The sequence below is a fragment of the Xiphophorus maculatus genome, chromosome 13 (genome assembly GCF_002775205.1).
Source record: "Xiphophorus maculatus strain JP 163 A chromosome 13, X_maculatus-5.0-male, whole genome shotgun sequence".
NCBI classification, from domain to species: Eukaryota; Metazoa; Chordata; class Actinopteri; order Cyprinodontiformes; family Poeciliidae; genus Xiphophorus; species Xiphophorus maculatus.
This window is the reverse complement of record NC_036455.1, coordinates 14,124,570-14,142,818: the sequence shown is the minus strand read 5'-3', so window position 1 is coordinate 14,142,818 and position 18,249 is coordinate 14,124,570. Positions and strand designations below refer to the sequence as shown.

At 41.5% G+C, this 18,249-nt stretch overlaps 1 protein-coding gene across 2 annotated transcripts; it reads right to left on the bottom strand.

The window, feature by feature from the left end:
- Positions 1–298: 298 nt before the first annotated feature.
- LOC102221613 (sodium/hydrogen exchanger 3-like) lies at positions 299–13,718 on the bottom strand. Of its 2 annotated transcripts, none has more exons than XM_005811803.2 (16): positions 13,394–13,718; positions 7,069–7,371; positions 6,462–6,622; positions 5,424–5,502; positions 5,161–5,338; positions 4,857–5,077; positions 4,574–4,776; positions 4,000–4,089; positions 3,315–3,385; positions 3,113–3,242; positions 2,861–3,006; positions 2,022–2,145; positions 1,762–1,935; positions 1,616–1,658; positions 1,004–1,081; positions 299–931 (listed from the first exon to the last, which is right to left on the bottom strand). In XM_005811803.2, the coding sequence occupies exons 1-16, from the start codon at positions 13,611–13,613 to the stop codon at positions 687–689; spliced, it is 2,466 nt and encodes an 821-aa protein (XP_005811860.1). In that variant the 5' UTR covers positions 13,614–13,718; the 3' UTR covers positions 299–686. The 2 variants fall into 2 exon arrangements, with proteins under 2 accessions (XP_005811860.1, XP_023200716.1); XM_023344948.1 differs by lacking the exon at positions 13,394–13,718 and adding an exon at positions 8,631–8,890.
- Positions 13,719–18,249: the final 4,531 nt, after the last annotated feature.

Here is an 18,249-nt window from a genome sequence, read left to right as displayed (position 1 = left end):
TTCAGTACAAAACTCCCAGTATTGTTTATTATTTAAATATTTAGAACAGGAAAACCCAAAGATTCAATCGGTCGCTTACAGATCCCACGTCTGACACCAAAGGTGATGAGGAAAAATGTTGTTTTGACACACAAAGTCAAAAGGAGTAATTAATCTAAAAGATGGTGATGATTGTTTCAATACTTCTTTAAAGACTTTTCATGCTTAGAGATATGAAAGTTTGTGTGCATGATAACGAACCGTGTTGGTTCTCACCTGCAGAGAACTTTTATCCAGTTTAAATAAACTCCACCAAAACCAAAACGTTATTCACTTTTATTTCTAAAGGATATTTTCATTCACACATGGATTAAATTTTGAGTGCTGTCCTCTGCATGTCTGGCTTTACAAACTGAAATAAATACATAAAACTGTCTTTATCATACATCAGACGTTTTTACAGCAGTTTTATATTAAGCTCTCAGCAAAAAAATAATAAAACAAACAGAAATTCAGATCATAGATTTGATTTTATGTCCCTCTAATCATAAACCCTCCTTAAAACCATAACTTCCTTTTTAAAGGTTTCTACGTCACATTCAGGGACAGGAAACTCCAGAAGCAGTTTCAGTTGAGTCGCTGATTCTCCGGTTGACATCCTGGCATTGATGCAAAGTCTGAAGTCATTTCCTGTTCCTGTGGGGGCGCTACAGGTGGTCATCGTCTCTGTGAGGTGGGGGTGTTGGCAGGTCCCGGTCCTGGGCGGTCTCACCGGACCGTGTGTTGGTTCGCAGGGAAGACAGGCGGTGGAGGTATCCAGGTGTCCTCACCTGGGCGCGCTCCGACGGCGCCACTGGATTCACCTCCATCCCGGCATCCGCCAGCCAGGGGGGGATGTGCAGCGGCGAGGAGGGGTCCAGGTCCGGCATGAAGGCGGGGTTCTCGATTCCAGCTGCAGGGGAAACGCAGAAACCGGATCAGAACTAGTTTACAAATTAAGGAACAGATGGTGCCGATGATCTACCTCCGGCTCTGTAGGTGACTCTCGTGGGGAAGGAAGTATCGTAGCCTGAGGCGCTGTCTCCTTCTGAGAACTCAAAATCTGAAAAACATAACGGTGTTTTTAGAGGACATGAAGAAAAAGTACATTACCTCTGAGGTTGAGTGAGAAACTCCAATCTTAGTGAGGAGAGACGGTGTCAATAGGCGTGGTCGACCCTTTTGCTATGTGTGGTCACTAGCGAATGCTAACTAGCACTAGCATTTATAACAGATTGTGCTAGCTGCAGCGTACTAGAGAGCAATGGGTAGGAGAGGCGCCACATCACACTGTAATTAACAGCGCTAAGCCCCGCCTCCTGTCTCTGATTGGTTGTTCCTAGTTAAAGCTGGGAAAAGCAGAGGAGCTTGATTTTTGTCAGATTATCTGTCTCAAACTGTACAACAGAGTGACGGTTTCAACAGATACATAAAAAGATATTTTTTTTAATAAAAGTTACACACTGCAGCTTTAAGTCCTGTGGCAGGTTAACCAGCAGCACCAAACCGATTAAACTTCTCCAGTTTCTGTCTCAGGTTGTATTTGGGTTTTTAGATCTCGGTACTTGAAATTGTGGAGTTTGTTTCAGATGCTAACCTTCGTCCCCAGAATGGTACGGTTTATTCTTTCCGTTTGGCATCTGCAATGGAAACAGAAACGTTTTACTTTAAATGTTTATAAAGATGCGCAGCAGAGGAGGCTCTTAAAGCATGTTTCCTGTAAAATCAAGCTGAGGGCTGGACCTTTGTCTGCGGCTCCCTCTTGGTGTGCTTGGTTATGGTCTTCGGTGGCGCCACGCCCATCTTCCCAGACTTGAAGGACTCCAGGCGGCTCCTCATGGTTCTCTGGAAGATCTCCTGCACCTCGTTTTCATCCTGGTTGATGTCCAAGTGGCTGCGGCTGTAGCGGTACCGGTGCTGAGGGCCGGAAAGCATCAGAAATGAGGACGGATTTGGTGTTTGGGGCATTTGAGCCGCAGCTCCAGCCTGCTGGACGGGCCTACCTGCTTCCGGCCTTTGTAGAGATGCTGGTCCAGCAGGTGGTGAGCGTTGATGCCCTCCGCTTCTCTGAGGCCCCTCATGTTCTGCTCGTGCATCTCCAAACTGACCGTCGGCAACACGTCTCTTCTGCAGGTAGAAACAGGATCGTTACTGGGCTTATTTATGCTGCTTTACACGAGGAAAAAGGAAATTCTGTCAAAATCTGAGCAGTTTTGTTTCTTTCATTACCTTTTTATTCGTAGTAAGACGTAAATTTTCAGTCAAGTTAATTGTAGGGTCTAAAATAATCAACATTTTCAACTCAGAAAACATTTTCTGCTGCTAAATTATTGAATAAATAGAAATCTAAGCTCAACAACAAGCATGTTTATAATGTTTAATTTGTTATTCAAGTTTTTCAACCATCAGTGGTTTATTCTAGACATTCAGCTTTGCAGTGTTTCAGGAAGCTCTCATCATTCATGGAGCTTCTTTACAAATGTGGACGCTGATATTTACAACAGCCATCATAGATATTTTTAAAAATGGAGGAGGTAATTTCTGCCAAAATACTCAGAAGTATGAAGAATAATCTAAGAAATTTTCTAGAAAAAAAACAAGGACATTTCTGAGCTTCAAAAGTTGAAAATTTGCAAGAAAAGCTCAGATATTGAGATTAAGCTCAGAAATCTTCTCCATAAAACATTTAAATTTCTGAGCTTAAAAGGTAAAACTGAAAACATATTTCTGCACCCAACAGTCACTGATCTTCAGAGACTCATCTAGAGCATTAGGAGACCCGAGGAACATCTGGAGGTTTGGAAGGAAAACCTGAAGGAAGCCTTTGGAGTCGTTCTCTCACCTCAGCGCTGAAGCTCCGCCCTGATCATTGGCCATATCCGCCATGATGTCTGGCATCGCCTCTTCATAGTCTTCCCCAAGCTTCTTCTTGAAGTCAACAAACGCGCTTTCGTTGCGGATGAACTCTAGGGAGCCTCTGCGCTCACCCTGAAATAAAACGAGAGTGGGATGATGTTTCACCACCTGCAGCCTCCCGGCGGACAGCTGCGCCCGTCAGACAGCGTCGGATCGGCGGACAGAGGAACGTCCTCACCTCTTTCACGTACTCCATCGCATCCTGCAGGTTCAGCTGGTGGAAGACGTTGTACAGGTGGTCCTGCTGCTTCCTCGCAGACGGCTTCAGTAACAGCCTCGACATCCACTTCTCCTCGAAGTTTCTCCACCTTCAAACGAGAATCCACTGTAACTCCTGCGGCTAATGATGGTTTTAAAACAAATCCGTCTCCTGTACTTACTTATTCCTCATGTAGTTGTCTCCTATTTGTCCTGAAATATCCTCAATAGCAATCAGCATGTGATCAAACACCTGAAGCGAGACAAATGACAGACTTTGTAGCATCTCAATCAGAAATCTTCAATGTGGGGCTTGTGAGATTTCTGATTGGACATTTTTTGAATATTCTTTTAAAATTTCAAAGTTATAATTAAATATACATGAACATAAATCCAACATGTAACAAATTACTAAAATTAAATGTGACACATTGTTTTGTTTTATTGATAATTTAAGAATTTAACACACATTGACAGAATTAAAAGGGCTGGAGCTATATTGAATTGAGGCGTAATACCCACTTACACCACAGGGTGGCAGTGTTTCCCGCGCATTTTTCCCTGCTTTGCCCTCACAGTTGAAAGAAGAAGGGCGTTAGGAGTAAACAGCCTCCATCTTATTTTAGTTTAGTTACAGGTTTATAACATCCACCAAGCGCATGGATATAATTCCCAAAACGTTTTTGAACATATAAAACGTGTCATTTCATTAAATAGTCTTATGTTGACTGTTTTTAGGAGAGAAATAACTGTTCTACTAGGTTAGCATTTCGGCGCTAGCATGCTAGCTTAGCGACATATGTTTATATTGTTGGGAGTCCCAGGTTGAAAAATGTCAAACTCTGACTGTGTCATTTAGATATTTACCTTGTTCTGCACTTTTTCTATGAGTGTGATCTCAGCAATTTCAGCTCTCTTCACTTTCAGCCACTGAACCAAAGGTTTCATCGTCACTCCCTGCAAGTCAGAAATGTACAAAACAGCATGACAATCAAGGCAACACAAGGTGTTTAGAGATTAATTAATAACATATTTCTAAACTATTTATTAGCCATCTGTAAGGGGAGCCTTATTGTAAAGTGGTACCCATTTTTGTAAAGCAAATTATCATTTTTACACTTACAGTTTTTCCCCACACAGAATAAATTATAAAGGCTGGATTTCCCTTAATTTTTAGTGTGAGGTTACACTGCTGCGATAATATAGAAAAGTATTGTTTTAACATCTTTTAACCAATTTTTTAAATCCCTGTCGGAGAATTACTTCCTGTTTTGTAAGAACTTTCTGTTGCTGACTGGATGGATCAGATGCATGAAGGAGTGGATCCAGAAAGTTGTGTTTATGTATTTTTGGATGGGAGAAGATGAAAGTGTCTGAATAAGTGATGGTTTGAAGGGACTGTCATGTGACAAGAAACAACCAGCCAACCCTGAGCGCTCACCTGGAGAATCACAGTGAAGTAGACAACGAGGAGAGTCGTGCACACCATCAGGTTCTTCTCCTTTATCTTCGACTCATTCAGATTCACTGCCAGTCCATAAGCCACAGCCCCTCGCAGGCCACCGTAGCCCATAATTATCTGGTCAACAAAACTTATCGGGACAAGTCGGTACCTGTTCAGCATCCAGGTGAGGATAAACACACCTGAAACATAAGCAGGAAGGGTCAGGTCCGTGACTGGTTGTTTTTCCTCCGAGGCACAACAACGAAGGCCAGAAACTCACCGATGAATCTGTAGATGAGGATGAAGAGCAGCGTGAGAAGGATGAAGCCCGTGTTCCAGACCCAGATGGCCTTATCGATGGCGGAGATCCCGAGGAAGACGAAGATCATGGTTTCCGAGCCGTTGGCGAAGACCTTCATGGCGTAACGGACAGTTTGGATGGAATTTTCGTTCATGTTGGAGTTCATGTACTTCTGACAGCAAATGCCGCAGAAAACGACCCTTCAGAATAAAAACAAAAACTCCTTAGCTTCACGTCCGGTGCTGATTTTGGCCAGATTTGATCTATAAAACAGATTTCTCACGAGAGGATGGACGACAGCGACAGCATCTCGGCGGTGAGGTAGGACAAGTATCCCAGGACGAAGATGAAGCCCGGCTCAATGATCTGGACGTTCTTGGTGCATCTGCTCAACAGAGACATCAGCAGGCCGAACACAAAGCCCAACAGGGAACCGCCAAACGCCACCACAAAGAAGGAAACTGTTGAGAAAAATAGAAGAGATTCAGGACATCCAAATTCACCAGATCAGATCGTTCCCAGATAAAAACTCATTAAATGTCTCACCTATTCCCTTGATGATCTCCTTAGCATCGATTGCACCTCCTCCAAGAGACACGAACGCGTCGAAGACGTTGAAAAGCACCTACAGAACAGGAAACAACTGGTGAATGTTGGTTTAAAGTCCGGTGCTCGGATGAAGTACAGAAAGAAAGAGGCTAAAGCTGCGCACACACGCTGTCATTAAAAACACATTTCCACTACAATGTTTAAAAAAATAATATGCAAAAAAAAAATCCTCAAAGGTTTTGAGAGTAATTTCTGAACGTTTTGAGAAAAAACGTGGAAAATAACTTTACACTTTAAAAATTTTTTTTCTAGAATATAATAATTCCAAAATTTCAAAGTTTTTCCTTGCAAATGTTGGACTTTAGTCAAATGTTATGAGTTTTTCTCGCAATTCTTTTTTACTTTTGAAACTTGAAAACTGTCAGGTTTTTACTAGAAACTTTTAGATGTTGGAAGCTCAGAAATTTTCAGTTTTTTCTATAAAATCTTCTAAGATTAATTTCAAACTTTCTGAGAGTTTCTAGCAAATTTTTGACTTTTTGAGCTCAGAAAAGTTTTTCTAGAAACGTTCTGAGATTAATCACAAAATTTCTGAGGTTTGTCTTACAAATCCTTGACTTTTGAATCTCAGAAATTTTCACATTTTTTCTAGAAAATTTCTGAGATTAATCTCAAAATTAATGGGGAAATTTATTCTTTTTTTTTCTATCTACACAACCTTTCTACGATGCCGCAGAAAAGTTTCTATCTACATGAAGATGCACAAATCTGTCCCTGAATGTTGTTTTAAACATGCCAAACCCATAGGGGGCAGTGTAGTGCAAAGCTAAAACCTGTCAGCCAATCAGAATCCTTCAAAACAACCCACACTTCAGAGCAGGTATGTGGTTATATATATTATTTCTTATAGACTGCAATTTTTCTCAAATCTCCACTTCATTCAGAGATCTTTTAGTGATATTAAACAACATATGGTTTTTACAAAAATATCCATAAAGATGTCTTAGTTTTCGTAGCAGGTCTGCATGTACGAACCACCGTAACGCCGTCGTTGAGCAGCGACTCTCCGAACACCAGGATGAAGAGAACCTCGTTGACGTGAACCTGCTCAAACACCGCGATGACGGCGACCGGGTCGACGGCGGCCATCAGGCTTCCGTACAGCAGGTACTGCAGCAGCCCGATTTCAATGTTGCCTGCGAGACAAGAGTCAGGGAAAAATCACATGAAAATATCCATTTAAAATGAGACTTTTCCTCAAATCTTATTTAGTTATTTTATAAGACTTTTTTTTTTTTTTTTTTACATAATTTTTATTTTGGTAGAATTTTTAAAAATAGTTTTCTTGTTAAAGAAAACTAGTTTTCATAACATTTCAAATTATAAAACAAATGCATAAAAGTAATTATTTGCTTCTTTTTGTTGTTGTCATTTTAAAATTCAAAATCTGAAATCCACATTTTATCAATTTTTTGGACACAAAAATAAAAAAGCATAGATTTTATTTAGCATTTTAAAGCAAAAATCATCAAGAACTGTCTGCTTTTGTTTTTCACCTATTCCTTGACTTAGGTGAAAATACACGCACCCTCCTCCTACCTGTGCAGGTAAGCCATAATGATCCAATAGAAACTCTAGTTACCCATGGCTCCGCCCTGGTGGCACCCCCACAGCGACAGCCCCAACGTGGCGGCGTTCCAGACCGTGCCGATGACGGCGTGAATCAAGATGGCGCCCAGGTTGGTGAAGAAGAGCTTGTTGGGCATGCTGTAGCCGGTGTCCAGCATGATTGGCGGCAGCAGGTAAAAGAAGAAGACGGTCGGGGTGAGCTTGAAGGTCTGGACCTTGTCCGCGCCCCAGACTATCCCGCCCAGGATGAAGCCGAAGCAGATGAGCAGGGCGCTCTCCGGGATGTAGTTGGTGATTTTGTGGTTGGCCTCGATGACTGGAGGGAAGCAGGTCAGAGGTTCAGTCACACATTTCCTTTGCAGTGAAAGCACAACAAGGCCTGTGGTTCACAGCTGAAAAACAATCTGAAATTTTGAGCTTAATCTCACAAAGTTTTGAAAAAGAAACATGGAACTTTTAAAGGTCAAAAACTGGCTAGAAAAAAGATTTTTTATTTTTTTTATGTAATTTATCTCAATTTCTAAGATTTTTTTTCTAGCAAATTTTTGACTTTACAAACTCATAATTTCATTTTTTCTTGTCAAATCCAATGTTTGAGCTGTTTAGATTCAAGCTGAGCTAAACACTTAGCTTCCTGTTTACCACCGGCTTGCTAAATATTTAATTAGCAAGCTAAAACCATAAACATTTGGAGCAAACAAACAGACAAATGTAGATTTACAAAATAAAAAAGTAATATGCTATAACTGTTACGGTAATATTTTTCTGCTCAGTAAAGCTGAGAGATGAACCGTCTTCAACATGTCGCCCCAGGCAGCTGGAGGCCAATTAAACATGTTTTGTATATTTAAACACACTAACATGACAAATTGATCAAATGATGTATAAAATAATGTTTCATTCAAAAATGAACAGATGTGAATGTTTATGCAAACTAACAGAGTTGAAGGCAGCAGCTTTATCAAACCGTCTCTTTTACTCAAACCTTTAAAAAAACGTGAAATACAGAAACTTTCTGATTCCTGAGGCAGGAATTTCAGATGAGAAGTTACAGCAGGAGGGTTTTGAATCGGTTGTCAGAGGACAGATTTCAGTTTGTACTGTAACTGAACAACTTCTGTCAGGTTGCAAATCATCGACTATCGGTCCTGGACGCATCAATTTGTTCCGATTTATGATTAACCAGCCAGAGGACGAATGAAACCATTCAACTTTTCCCTTTGCAAAATATTATTTCACCTCACCAGGTGTGACTGAAGCTTTTTTTCTAAAAAAAAAAAGAACAAGTCTGAGTATTACAAAAGAAAAACAACTGATAACAGACAGAACTGTAAGACCTTCAGGAAGCAGCAGACTATTGATCCGGATGAGTTTGGAAAGGAAAGATATGAGGGATAAATGGAGGAATGTCTATTCTGTCTTTTAAAAGCTATTTTATTTAAAGTTTAATGGAAACGATGTTTCTAAAACGGAATTATTATTATTTTTGTTATATTTATGTTGGATTGTTTGTGAGAGAGCAAAATAAATGAAAAATATTCTTATTTTTGTTGACATTTCGGACCCTAGACTTACGGAGTTTGCCAAAGAAGCACACCAGTATCCACACTGCAACGAGGTAGGGGGACTCCACATGGTGCCATTTAAAGGAGACGATGGCGATTCCGGTGGCGTTGTGTCCGCCGCCGTGTTCATGATGGGATTCCTGCGGCGCCGCAGACGAGACGCAGCACAGCAGCAGAACCAGGATCATCATTGGGACAAATCAGAACCGCAGGAACCGTTCTCCTGTCCTTCTATCTGCCGTTCATCACCTGCATCCTCATTCCTGAGGCGGCGCGGGCTCAGGGGCGTTCCCGACCCGGACCGCAGCTTTTTGTAGCGGAACCAGCGGTGGGAGTGACGGACCGCTCTGGTTACTCAGTCACTCCTCGCTCCTTCGCTCTGTTTGTTCTTTCCGGTCCCAAACAGATTTTTCAGTTTTACAGAGACAGAGTTTTGTATGATGAAGCAGAGGTCAGAGGTCACTGGTTTGGAGCTGGACGGACGTCCGTTCTGGAGGTTTTTACGTCGTTTTCACCTCAGAAATGATTGACCTTCATGTTTCTCAATCTTGGCTAAAGACTCTCTGGATGTGAGTGAAATAATTTCACAGACTTCCAGAACAAACTGCAGAGATATTTTCATTTTAATTCATTCTGTGTTCAGATTTTCTTTAAATAAACCAGAACTATTTAAGCTTTAACTTAAGTATTTTTGGTCTAGTTTCTAGTACAAATGTCTTTACATTTAGAATAAGACAAAACTGACTTATAAATACATTTTCAGGAAGAAATAGGAGATTTTTAAAAGCAAATAATTCCTTAATATTTAAAAAAGTACTAGTTGCATTGGCAGATTATTTCTCTTTTAACTAAAGAGAAATAATCTCTCTAGTTAAAGAGACTAAAGAGTGAAATAATAGTTGAAAATCTGAACATTTCGTAATGCAGGTAACATGTTAACTACTCATAACTAGTTGACAGAACCCCGTTAAAATGCCGAGCGATTTATCCGACCAGATGCTGCGTCCAGGCGGTTCTTCTTCTGGTTTTAAGGTTTAAAGCCGCATTTAACTCGTTATTCTTGATGGTTTTAAAGGAAAACATGAAACATCACGTAAAGTCGGAGCAAAAACAAACAGCAAACCCGACGGGTTAACCAGTAACTCCAGACTGGAAGGCCTGAATCCCAGAATAAAGTCACCGGAAGACGGAGGAAGGGGACCCGTAAAGTTAACAAGTCGGACTTGTAAATGTTTGAACACATAGTAATTCGGTTTATAGATCAAAACATAAAAACTGCAAAAACACAAAATCTTACCAGGTTTGGTCTGGTTTGTGTGCACATCTCTTAAAATAAGACGAAAGTCACTTTTCAGCAGGATATGTGAGTTTGTTCTGAGTCAATAATTCCTTAATACCAATAAAAAAAGTTCTGCACTAGCAGATTAACATGGAAAAATGCCTTCTTATTATTAGAACCTGAACCTTTTCAGCAATATTAAGGAATAATTTACTTTAAGCTCCTGTTTCTTGTTGGAAAGTTGCTTGTTAGTTTTTGTCTTATTTTAGGAGTTATATTTCACTAGAAACTAAACCAAAAATGACTTGCTAAGATTTAGTGTTTTTGCAGTGCAGAGCTCTGACTTTTCCTTTCGCCCAAGACTGGCGTAAAACTTTGTTCATACAGTAAAAACTGGAAAATAAACTGATATTTATCCTTTTCTGTGTAAATAAGACAGACGGCTGCTCAGAGTACAGTAGCACTCAGAGCTCCTCTGTTTCACCTCTGTGGCGGTTATGCAATGATTGAAAGCCTAGTTAAAGGCCGGCCGCTGTTCTGCAGCTTATTAGTTAATAAAATGTTAAAGGCGTTCTTGCTCAGCGGCGTGGATCGCACTCGGTTGATTTAAATCACAGAAACCCAACAGGAGGCGTCATGCAGCGGCTTCACCAGCCGCCGACAGGCTGGCACCTCTGGCACCTAACGAGCAGTCAGTATGCTACCTGACCCCTCCAGTTCAGAAAAACAGGAGCTAGAGAGCCAGCTTCCACTCAGAGGGGAGTAAACATGAGATCACATCCTAACAGTCAGGTTTCTAGATGACTGAGGAACCTGGAGGTCCGCAGGGAGACACACACACACACACACACACACACACACACACACACACACACACACACACGCACACACACACACACACACACACTATGCAAGGCAACTACTCCACTAATTAACAAAAAAAAATTAAAATTAAATATTTTCTAGTTTAATTTCATCAGCGTTTTTGTCGTCATGAGGAGGAAAGTGACAATAATTCATATTTTCCTCGGTCCAGATTCGGTTGAACTGAACTCTGGTTCAGTTTGAATGTGAACACCAAGCGGACCAGAGACCGCTCCAGAAGCAGGAAGTGAACTACAGTACAGGGCATTCTGGGTAAATACAACCAAAGCTAACGTGCTAGCCTAGCGCTAGCAGCAGAAATGGCTCCTGGTCTTCAGCCAAAGACTAAAGAGAAATCCTCCAACACTAAAATCCTCCATCTTGTTTCCATCTGGTGAAGAAGGAAGTTGCTCTCAGCGTCTTCAGAGGTTTTTGTGTCGTTTCCTTCAGTGGTTCTTGGTGCAGCGCCCCCACAGGCCAGGAGGGGAACAGGTTGGTTTGGGTCAGAACCACAGCAGCTGGAGGTGGAGCAGATGATGAAGTTCTGGTTCCAATAGAACCGGGTCTACCGGACCTTTGGGAGGAAAATGCTTCCTGCGGTTTTGTTCTGATGTAAATGTGAATCCCAGAACAATCAGATACAAATGGCACAAATGTAACTTTAGTGGGAGTATTTTACAGACCCGTCTTTAGAACCTCCAGGTCCGGTTAGATGGAACCGACTTTCCTACTGGGACGTGGCCGACGTGTCGGCGCTCGGTACCGCTGGGCGTCGCTCCGACCTCAGCCCATATTTACGTCGGCCGGGCCAACATCTCCCTCACCGCGACGCACGCTCGTTCATTTACATTGTCCACAGAAATGTGACCTTTTTGCGCCTGTTGTGTTCACAAGGAGCCACTAATGGCAGTTTGAGGTCAGACATGGAGAACACCTGCAGAGGTCACGCAGGATGTTTGACCTCTTGTTCCTGTTCTGCAGACACGTTCTGGCAGTTTTTATAGAACGTGCCTGGTTTTGTTTTAACCTCTTATCGTTGATCTAACGGGCATTCAGCCATGAAAACGGTCCAAAACTGGAGGGATGAGCCACAGTTGTGTCAACACACAGCAGAGAAATTAGCAAAGAAACAATTTGGGGGTTTTGTTACCGGCAGACTGTCAGAAAAAAACACCTTGTGTTTCTCTAGCTGAACAAGACACCAAACTGAAACGCCAACCAGACTGAAAATCATCAATAAAAATCAATTTTAAAAAGCCCAGAGTCCTGAAAACAACTTTAAAATGTTCCTGGAAACAGTTAGAAGTCTTTAAGCCGTCCTGATCAGCTGCTCAGGCCTCTCAGACCTTTACAGGAACAGGGAAGGACAAGTTGGCACTAAAGGATTTCTGGAAACTCCACAGAACTGCAGCCTGAAGAGAGAAACTCTTTCCTGAATCCTCAAATGTTTCAAACTGAAGCAGCTCCAAGCTTTTCTGATTAATAAACCCTGGAAAAACGACTCGGGTGGAAAAGATCAGTTACAGTGAAGTGCTAATCATAAATATTAGGCATGCCCAGCCTCAAGGACTAATTTTAAATATTAGTTCTGCTAACGCCTAAGCAATAATTATGACAGTTGTGCTAATCCTAAAACGCAAATTATAAATATTGGCTGTTCCAATATTTATTCAGTCAGAAAGCAGGTTATTTGATTTATCCGAACAAATTTAATTAGGGGAAGCTAAGTGCGCTAAACATTTATAAAGTTAGCAAAAATGCTAAAGTGTCAGATGAGCAATTAGCTAATGCTATCAGTGCGTTAGCGCAGGTGTGCCCACATCTGTAACGATGCAACATTTTATTTTAATCCAACACCTCCGTTTCCATAATTCAACAAAGAAAGATTATCAAATTAATTAATAAATCAGATTAATATTTATTCAAAGCTTTATTGATTGAATTGATTTTATTGATTCCTCCCAGTCCAACACAGTGAAATGTTTTACTTATTAGAGAAATGATCGGCTAATTAAAGCAAACATCATCATCCTCAGTGAATGATGAAGGTTCAAAGATCCGTCAGTAAACCCAGAAACGACCAGAACCAGAACATTTACTGCTTCTACGTTTATTTCAAATCTGAATGTTTACAATGTGATATTTAATGTTTAAAGTTCTGCATTTTCACGTTTAACACTAAATAAAAACTTTTTACTTTCAACGAAAAAACTCAGAGAATCATTTTGACACTTAAGCTGTTTATTTGTTTTAGCTTGTTGCAGAAATGAAGTAAAATTAATAAATGCATGTCAAACTTTAAAAGATGGCCTGAACACTTTGAAAGTTTAAATGTTATCATAAATATAATTTAAAAAACAAATGAGCTAAATCAGAAGTTGCTTTTTTTCTGTCTGGAAAATGTGGATAATTGGAATTTAATTTAAATTTCTGCATCAAAAATACATTTGCTGTTAGTTGAGAATAATTTAATTCACTTTAATTCTGACCAGTCCAGGTTTTTGAAGCTCTTCTGTTTTGTTTTGTTTATTTTTGATGATTTTTGACGTGTAGAAAGTTTTACTTTTCTTTCGTGCCTGATGGAGAAAGTTTGATGTATTTGTGATGTTTTTTAGTTTTTCTGGACTCACCCAGTTTGCAGAGCCAGCACACCAGGACCCAAAGCGCCACCAGGTACGGCACTTCCACATGGTGCCATTTCCACGTTACGATGGGCAGCGTGTTGACGGTGCCCGTCCCGTGCTCGGTGTTGTTCCCGGTGCTGGCGGGCGCCGTGGTTCCGGTGTTGGCCAGGCTGGAGGCCGCCATCAGCAGGCAGAGGAGCAGCGCCGACCTCCATCGCTCCGCCATGTTTGCTGGAAAACGTCTGATTCCTTTCAGCCGCTCAGATCCGCACTCTCATTCCTCCTGACCTTTGACTTCTCTCCGAACATCCAGACGCTGTTCCTCAGAGAGCATGGCGGCCCGTTTTCTGGCGTCCTGCCGGCCGGGATCGGGTTTTCTACCGCAGGTGAAGCTCAGCCCATCCTGATGCTCCACCTTCTCCGCCCACGTCTGACCCGGACCGGCTAGTTTGGCCGCTCAGAAACTCCACTGATGCTTTTGTTTCTGTATAAACTGAGAATCGGGTTAAATTGCTTAGAGTTGTTTATTATGGTTTAGTTTTGTTTCATTGTGACTTTTTGTCTAATTCATTTAGTTTTAGTTCATTTTTACAGTGTTTGCTAAAAATGAAGGACCTGATATTTTTATCAGCTGTAGCAGTCTTTATTTCTTTGGCTTTTTTGAATTTTGCAGATTTTAAAAGGTTGAATTCTGCAGGTAATATTGATAATGTTTACAGTTTTCAAAACATTTATTTAACTGAACAGCCAACTGACTCTGGTCTTTTCTCCCAACTTTTACTGCCGCCGTTTTGTGGACTAAATGTGTGAAGCCGTCAGGCGACGTAAACAAACGTCACAGAAGCTTCAAAGGCCGATAAACTGATTCAGTAACACGAAAACGAAGGATATCATCTGTAATGTCTGTCTTAGTTCGATTAATGCACAATATGGTTCCAGTCAGTCGTAGTTTTTCCCCATTGATTAATTTTTCATTTCAGGTAACCAAAATGTTTTCTCAGTTTCAGTTTTTGTAAACCTGTTAGTTTTATTTAACTATAATAACTCTGCAGAGTAAGAAGCTGCTGTTGGACCTCAGTTACAGATCAGATGAGCTTCAGTTTGTGGAAGATAAATAAGTTTTAAATGTGATTCATGGTGATTCATGGTGACTGATGATCCTTCGTCAGTCTTTAAAAACACCTGCAGCAGAAACTGAAGTCTTTCAGCTTTGGTTTCGTCTTTTCCCAGGAAGTCGTGTGTTTACGGTACAGTTCTGTTGACTGTTCATTAGAGAACCTGCTGCATGAAGCCGGGTCGAAATGGAACCGGGTTGAACTGGAACCAGGTCGAACTGGAGCCGGGTCGAAATGGAACCGGGTCGAACTGGAACCAGGTCGAACTGGAGCCGGGTCGAACTGGAGCCGGGTCGAAATGGAACCGGGTCGAACTGGAACCAGGTCGAAATGGAACCGGGTCGAACTGGAGCCGGGTCGAACTGGAGCCGGGTCGAAATGGAACCGAGTCGAACTGGAGCCGGGTCGAAATGGAACCGGGTCGAAATGGAACCGGGTCGAACTGGAACCAGGTCGAACTGGAGCCGGGTCGAACTGGAGCCAGGTCGAAATGGAACCGGGTCGAACTGGAACCAGGTCGAACTGGAGCCGGGTCGAACTGGAGCCGGGTCGAAATGGAACCGGGTCGAACTGGAACCAGGTCGAAATGGAACCGGGTCGAACTGGAGCCGGGTCGAAATGGAACCGGGTCGAACTGGAGCCGGGTCGAACTGGAGCCGGGTCGAAATGGAACCGAGTCGAACTGGAGCCGGGTCGAAATGGAACCGGGTCGAACTGGAGCCGGGTCGAACTGGAGCCGGGTCGAAATGGAACCGGGTCGAACTGGAGCCGGGTCGAACTGGAGCCGGGTCGAACTGGAGCCGGGTCGAAATGGAACCGGGTCGAACTGGAGCTGGGTCGAAATGGAACCGGGTCGAACTGGAACCGGGTCGAACTGGAGCCGGGTCGAACTGGAGCCGGGTTGAACTGGAGCCGGGCCTCCGTAGCCGATCCGAGAGGCGAAGGCAGCTTGGCTCAATCAAGGGTGTTCAACGTGAGGCGCGGGGGCCACTTGCTGCACCTTTTCTTCTTTTTTGAGCCCTACTGGACCAAAGTTTAAGAGTAAATTTAGTAAATTATTAATTTAAAACTGCAGCTTTTAAATGATTTACTTATAAAAAATGTAACTATGACAGAAAACGGTCCTCTGGTTTCCTTGTGTTGCCACGGTAACTAGTCGTTGACTTGTACTCTACATCCAGATCTGCTTTTAATTTCTGTAGTAAAACTTTCTGTGAACTCTGACCTAAATCCTGAGTTTATTGCTGAGGACAAACTAAATATTTTCTAGTTTTGTTCAACTGTCTTTCATTTGACAGGAAATCAATCAACTTTATTTATACCATTAGGTTTGATTACGATGAGGGGAGCCAGCCTTCAAATGCTCAATATTTTAAAACGTATAAAAAAACCAGAACAAAATGTCTCCAATGCAGCATCCGTATTAGGACAAGATAGAGATAAAGTTAATTAAATTATTTGTTTAATTAAAATAGTCAATATGTAGTTTATTGAGTAGGTTAGGATATCTACATTTTTTATGATTTAGTTTTAAAAATCTAAAAGTATTTTTATTCTGATTAAAAGTTTGGACCCCCTGGGGTAAAGAGAGAAAGGCTTTTCTCTGTAAAAAACAAGATGGATTTTAAGTTACTTGAATTTGCACGAGACTTTTTTTCCTTTAAATAATTAATTCAGCAGCAATTTATAACATTTACAAAATTAAAAAGAAACAAACAAACAAAAACCCCAGCAGGGTGGAAATCATAAATATTTACAGTATCAGTTCTGAATCAACCAGAGTTTCTTTTAAGAATCCTCTAGCAACAACCCCCATGTGAGCAAATTAAATCCCGACTCATTTCCTGTCAGAGAGGAAAATCCCGTTTCAGGCGTCACACTGCAGCGACGTGCAGCTGCTGGTCGTCAGTGAGGTTAGCACGGTTAGCACGGTTAGCACGGTTAGGACGGTTAGCACAGTTAGGACGGTTAGCACAGTTAGGACGGTTAGCACGGTTAGGACGGTTAGCACAGTTAGGACGGTTAGCACGGTTAGGACAAGACTTGTGGGACAAAGTCCTGTGGACAGACGAGACCAGAGTGGAAATGAACCATTTAAATGTGAACATCAGGAACAGAACTCCTGTGTTTCTCTGAGTCCATATTTGGAGCTGAATGTGTCTAGTTAAAGTAAAACATTCAGGAAACAAAGAAAACATGAATTGATTGGTTAAACAGACGAACGCCGGCTGATGGGTTCAGTTCAGTGACTCGCCGTTCTGCAGGACTTTAGTTCATCCTCAGTAACAAACAGTAAAACTTAACAAAACTATGACACTAAAACATCCAGGAATACAAGGATATTATTTAAATATGAGTTTTTCCTTCCACTCAACCTTGGTTTGCATCTTGCCTCTTCCAGGCCAACAAAGGGAGATTTTATCTCTTCTGCTGTTTCTATGCAGCTTCTACATGGAATATCTACAACAGAAATCCCCCACTAGCAGCATCCAGCTTCTATGCACCACACATCTGGAACAAACTTCCAGAAAAGTGTAAAACAGCTGGAACATTGATTTCCTTTAAATCTAGACTAAAACTCAGCTGGTTGCATTTGAACCACAATAAATGAATATTGACCAACATATTTATGTGTATTGATGATTTTGAACTTGGGAATCATCAAAATCTAAAGTTTGTTTCTGGTTTTCTCAATTGTTGATTCTATGGTGTTTTCATGACTTGGTATTTTTGAGTTTTTATGATCTAAATCACTTATTGCTACACAAACTTGATTGATTGATTGATTGACTGAAAAGTGATTTAATCAAATTTCTCTGTCCATCTCACACTGATGGACTCATTTTACAAACTAAAATCAACTTACATGATTTTAGTTCAACTTGCTTTGCTTTCAAAATAAGATATTTAATGTAGTTCCTATATTTTCATGCAGTTTCCTGGTGCGGTTCATGCGGAGACGTGGCCTGTCCTGCGGAGCGGAGGGGGTTTCATCAGAGCGCCAGCATGTCGCTCTGCTGAGGAACGCCATGCCATGCAGGCGAGTCGCTCTGCGTGTTGGATAAACACGGCCTCAACGCCGCCGCCGCTGATCCGGCTCCAAAGAGACACATCAGGTGCGACAGCTGACCGACTTAGAATGAGCTCCGTCATGCTGATTCACTGACAGGAAACACCTGACCAAGATGGCTGCTGGTTCCTGCCTGAGGGTCAGAAGGTCATCTGGAGAGCCTTCCAGCATTGACCTTTAACCTCTATCTGGATTCTGTGGATAAATCTTTACTTCTTGACAAACAAATATCGACAGACACAAAGTGTTGAACGCAGATCCGTTGTTTACTCAGACTTTCAGAACCTTGGGCCGATATCTGAGGAAATTAATACATTTTTTACGTTTCATTCCCATGAAAACTTTGTTTTATATCAGTAAAAACTCCGACCAAAGTGAAGATTTAAAATAAACTGTATTTGTGTTTGTGTGTGCTCAAGGGAAATCAGAAATTAAATCCCAAATAATCTGTGACAAATATTGAGCCAAAATATCCACATATTTGATTTGACATGATTCCAAGTCGTCTCGTGTTTTATTAAGTTTATATTTAATACTCAATTTAAAAGCAGTTTAATGAACCTCCTGGGCAAAAAATAAAACAATTTAAAACTCCTATGTTTAATTTCTAAAGGAAGGGCGTGGTGGTAATTTTGAAGCGATTTGATTGGCTGACATGTTGCGCGACACTGCCCCCT

Excerpts from the sequence above, each read along its gene's own strand:
- LOC102221613 (XM_005811803.2), bottom strand. The coding sequence starts at position 13,613 with ATGGCGGAGCGATGGAGGTCGGCGCTGCTCCTCTGCCTGCTGATGGCG. Across the intron at positions 2,146-2,860 it reads GGCGGAGCTTCAGCGCTGAG|AAGAGACGTGTTGCCGACGG; the intron begins GTGAGAGAACGA and ends TTCTACCTGCAG. Across the intron at positions 1,659-1,761 it reads AGAGGGAGCCGCAGACAAAG|ATGCCAAACGGAAAGAATAA; the intron begins GTCCAGCCCTCA and ends TTTCCATTGCAG.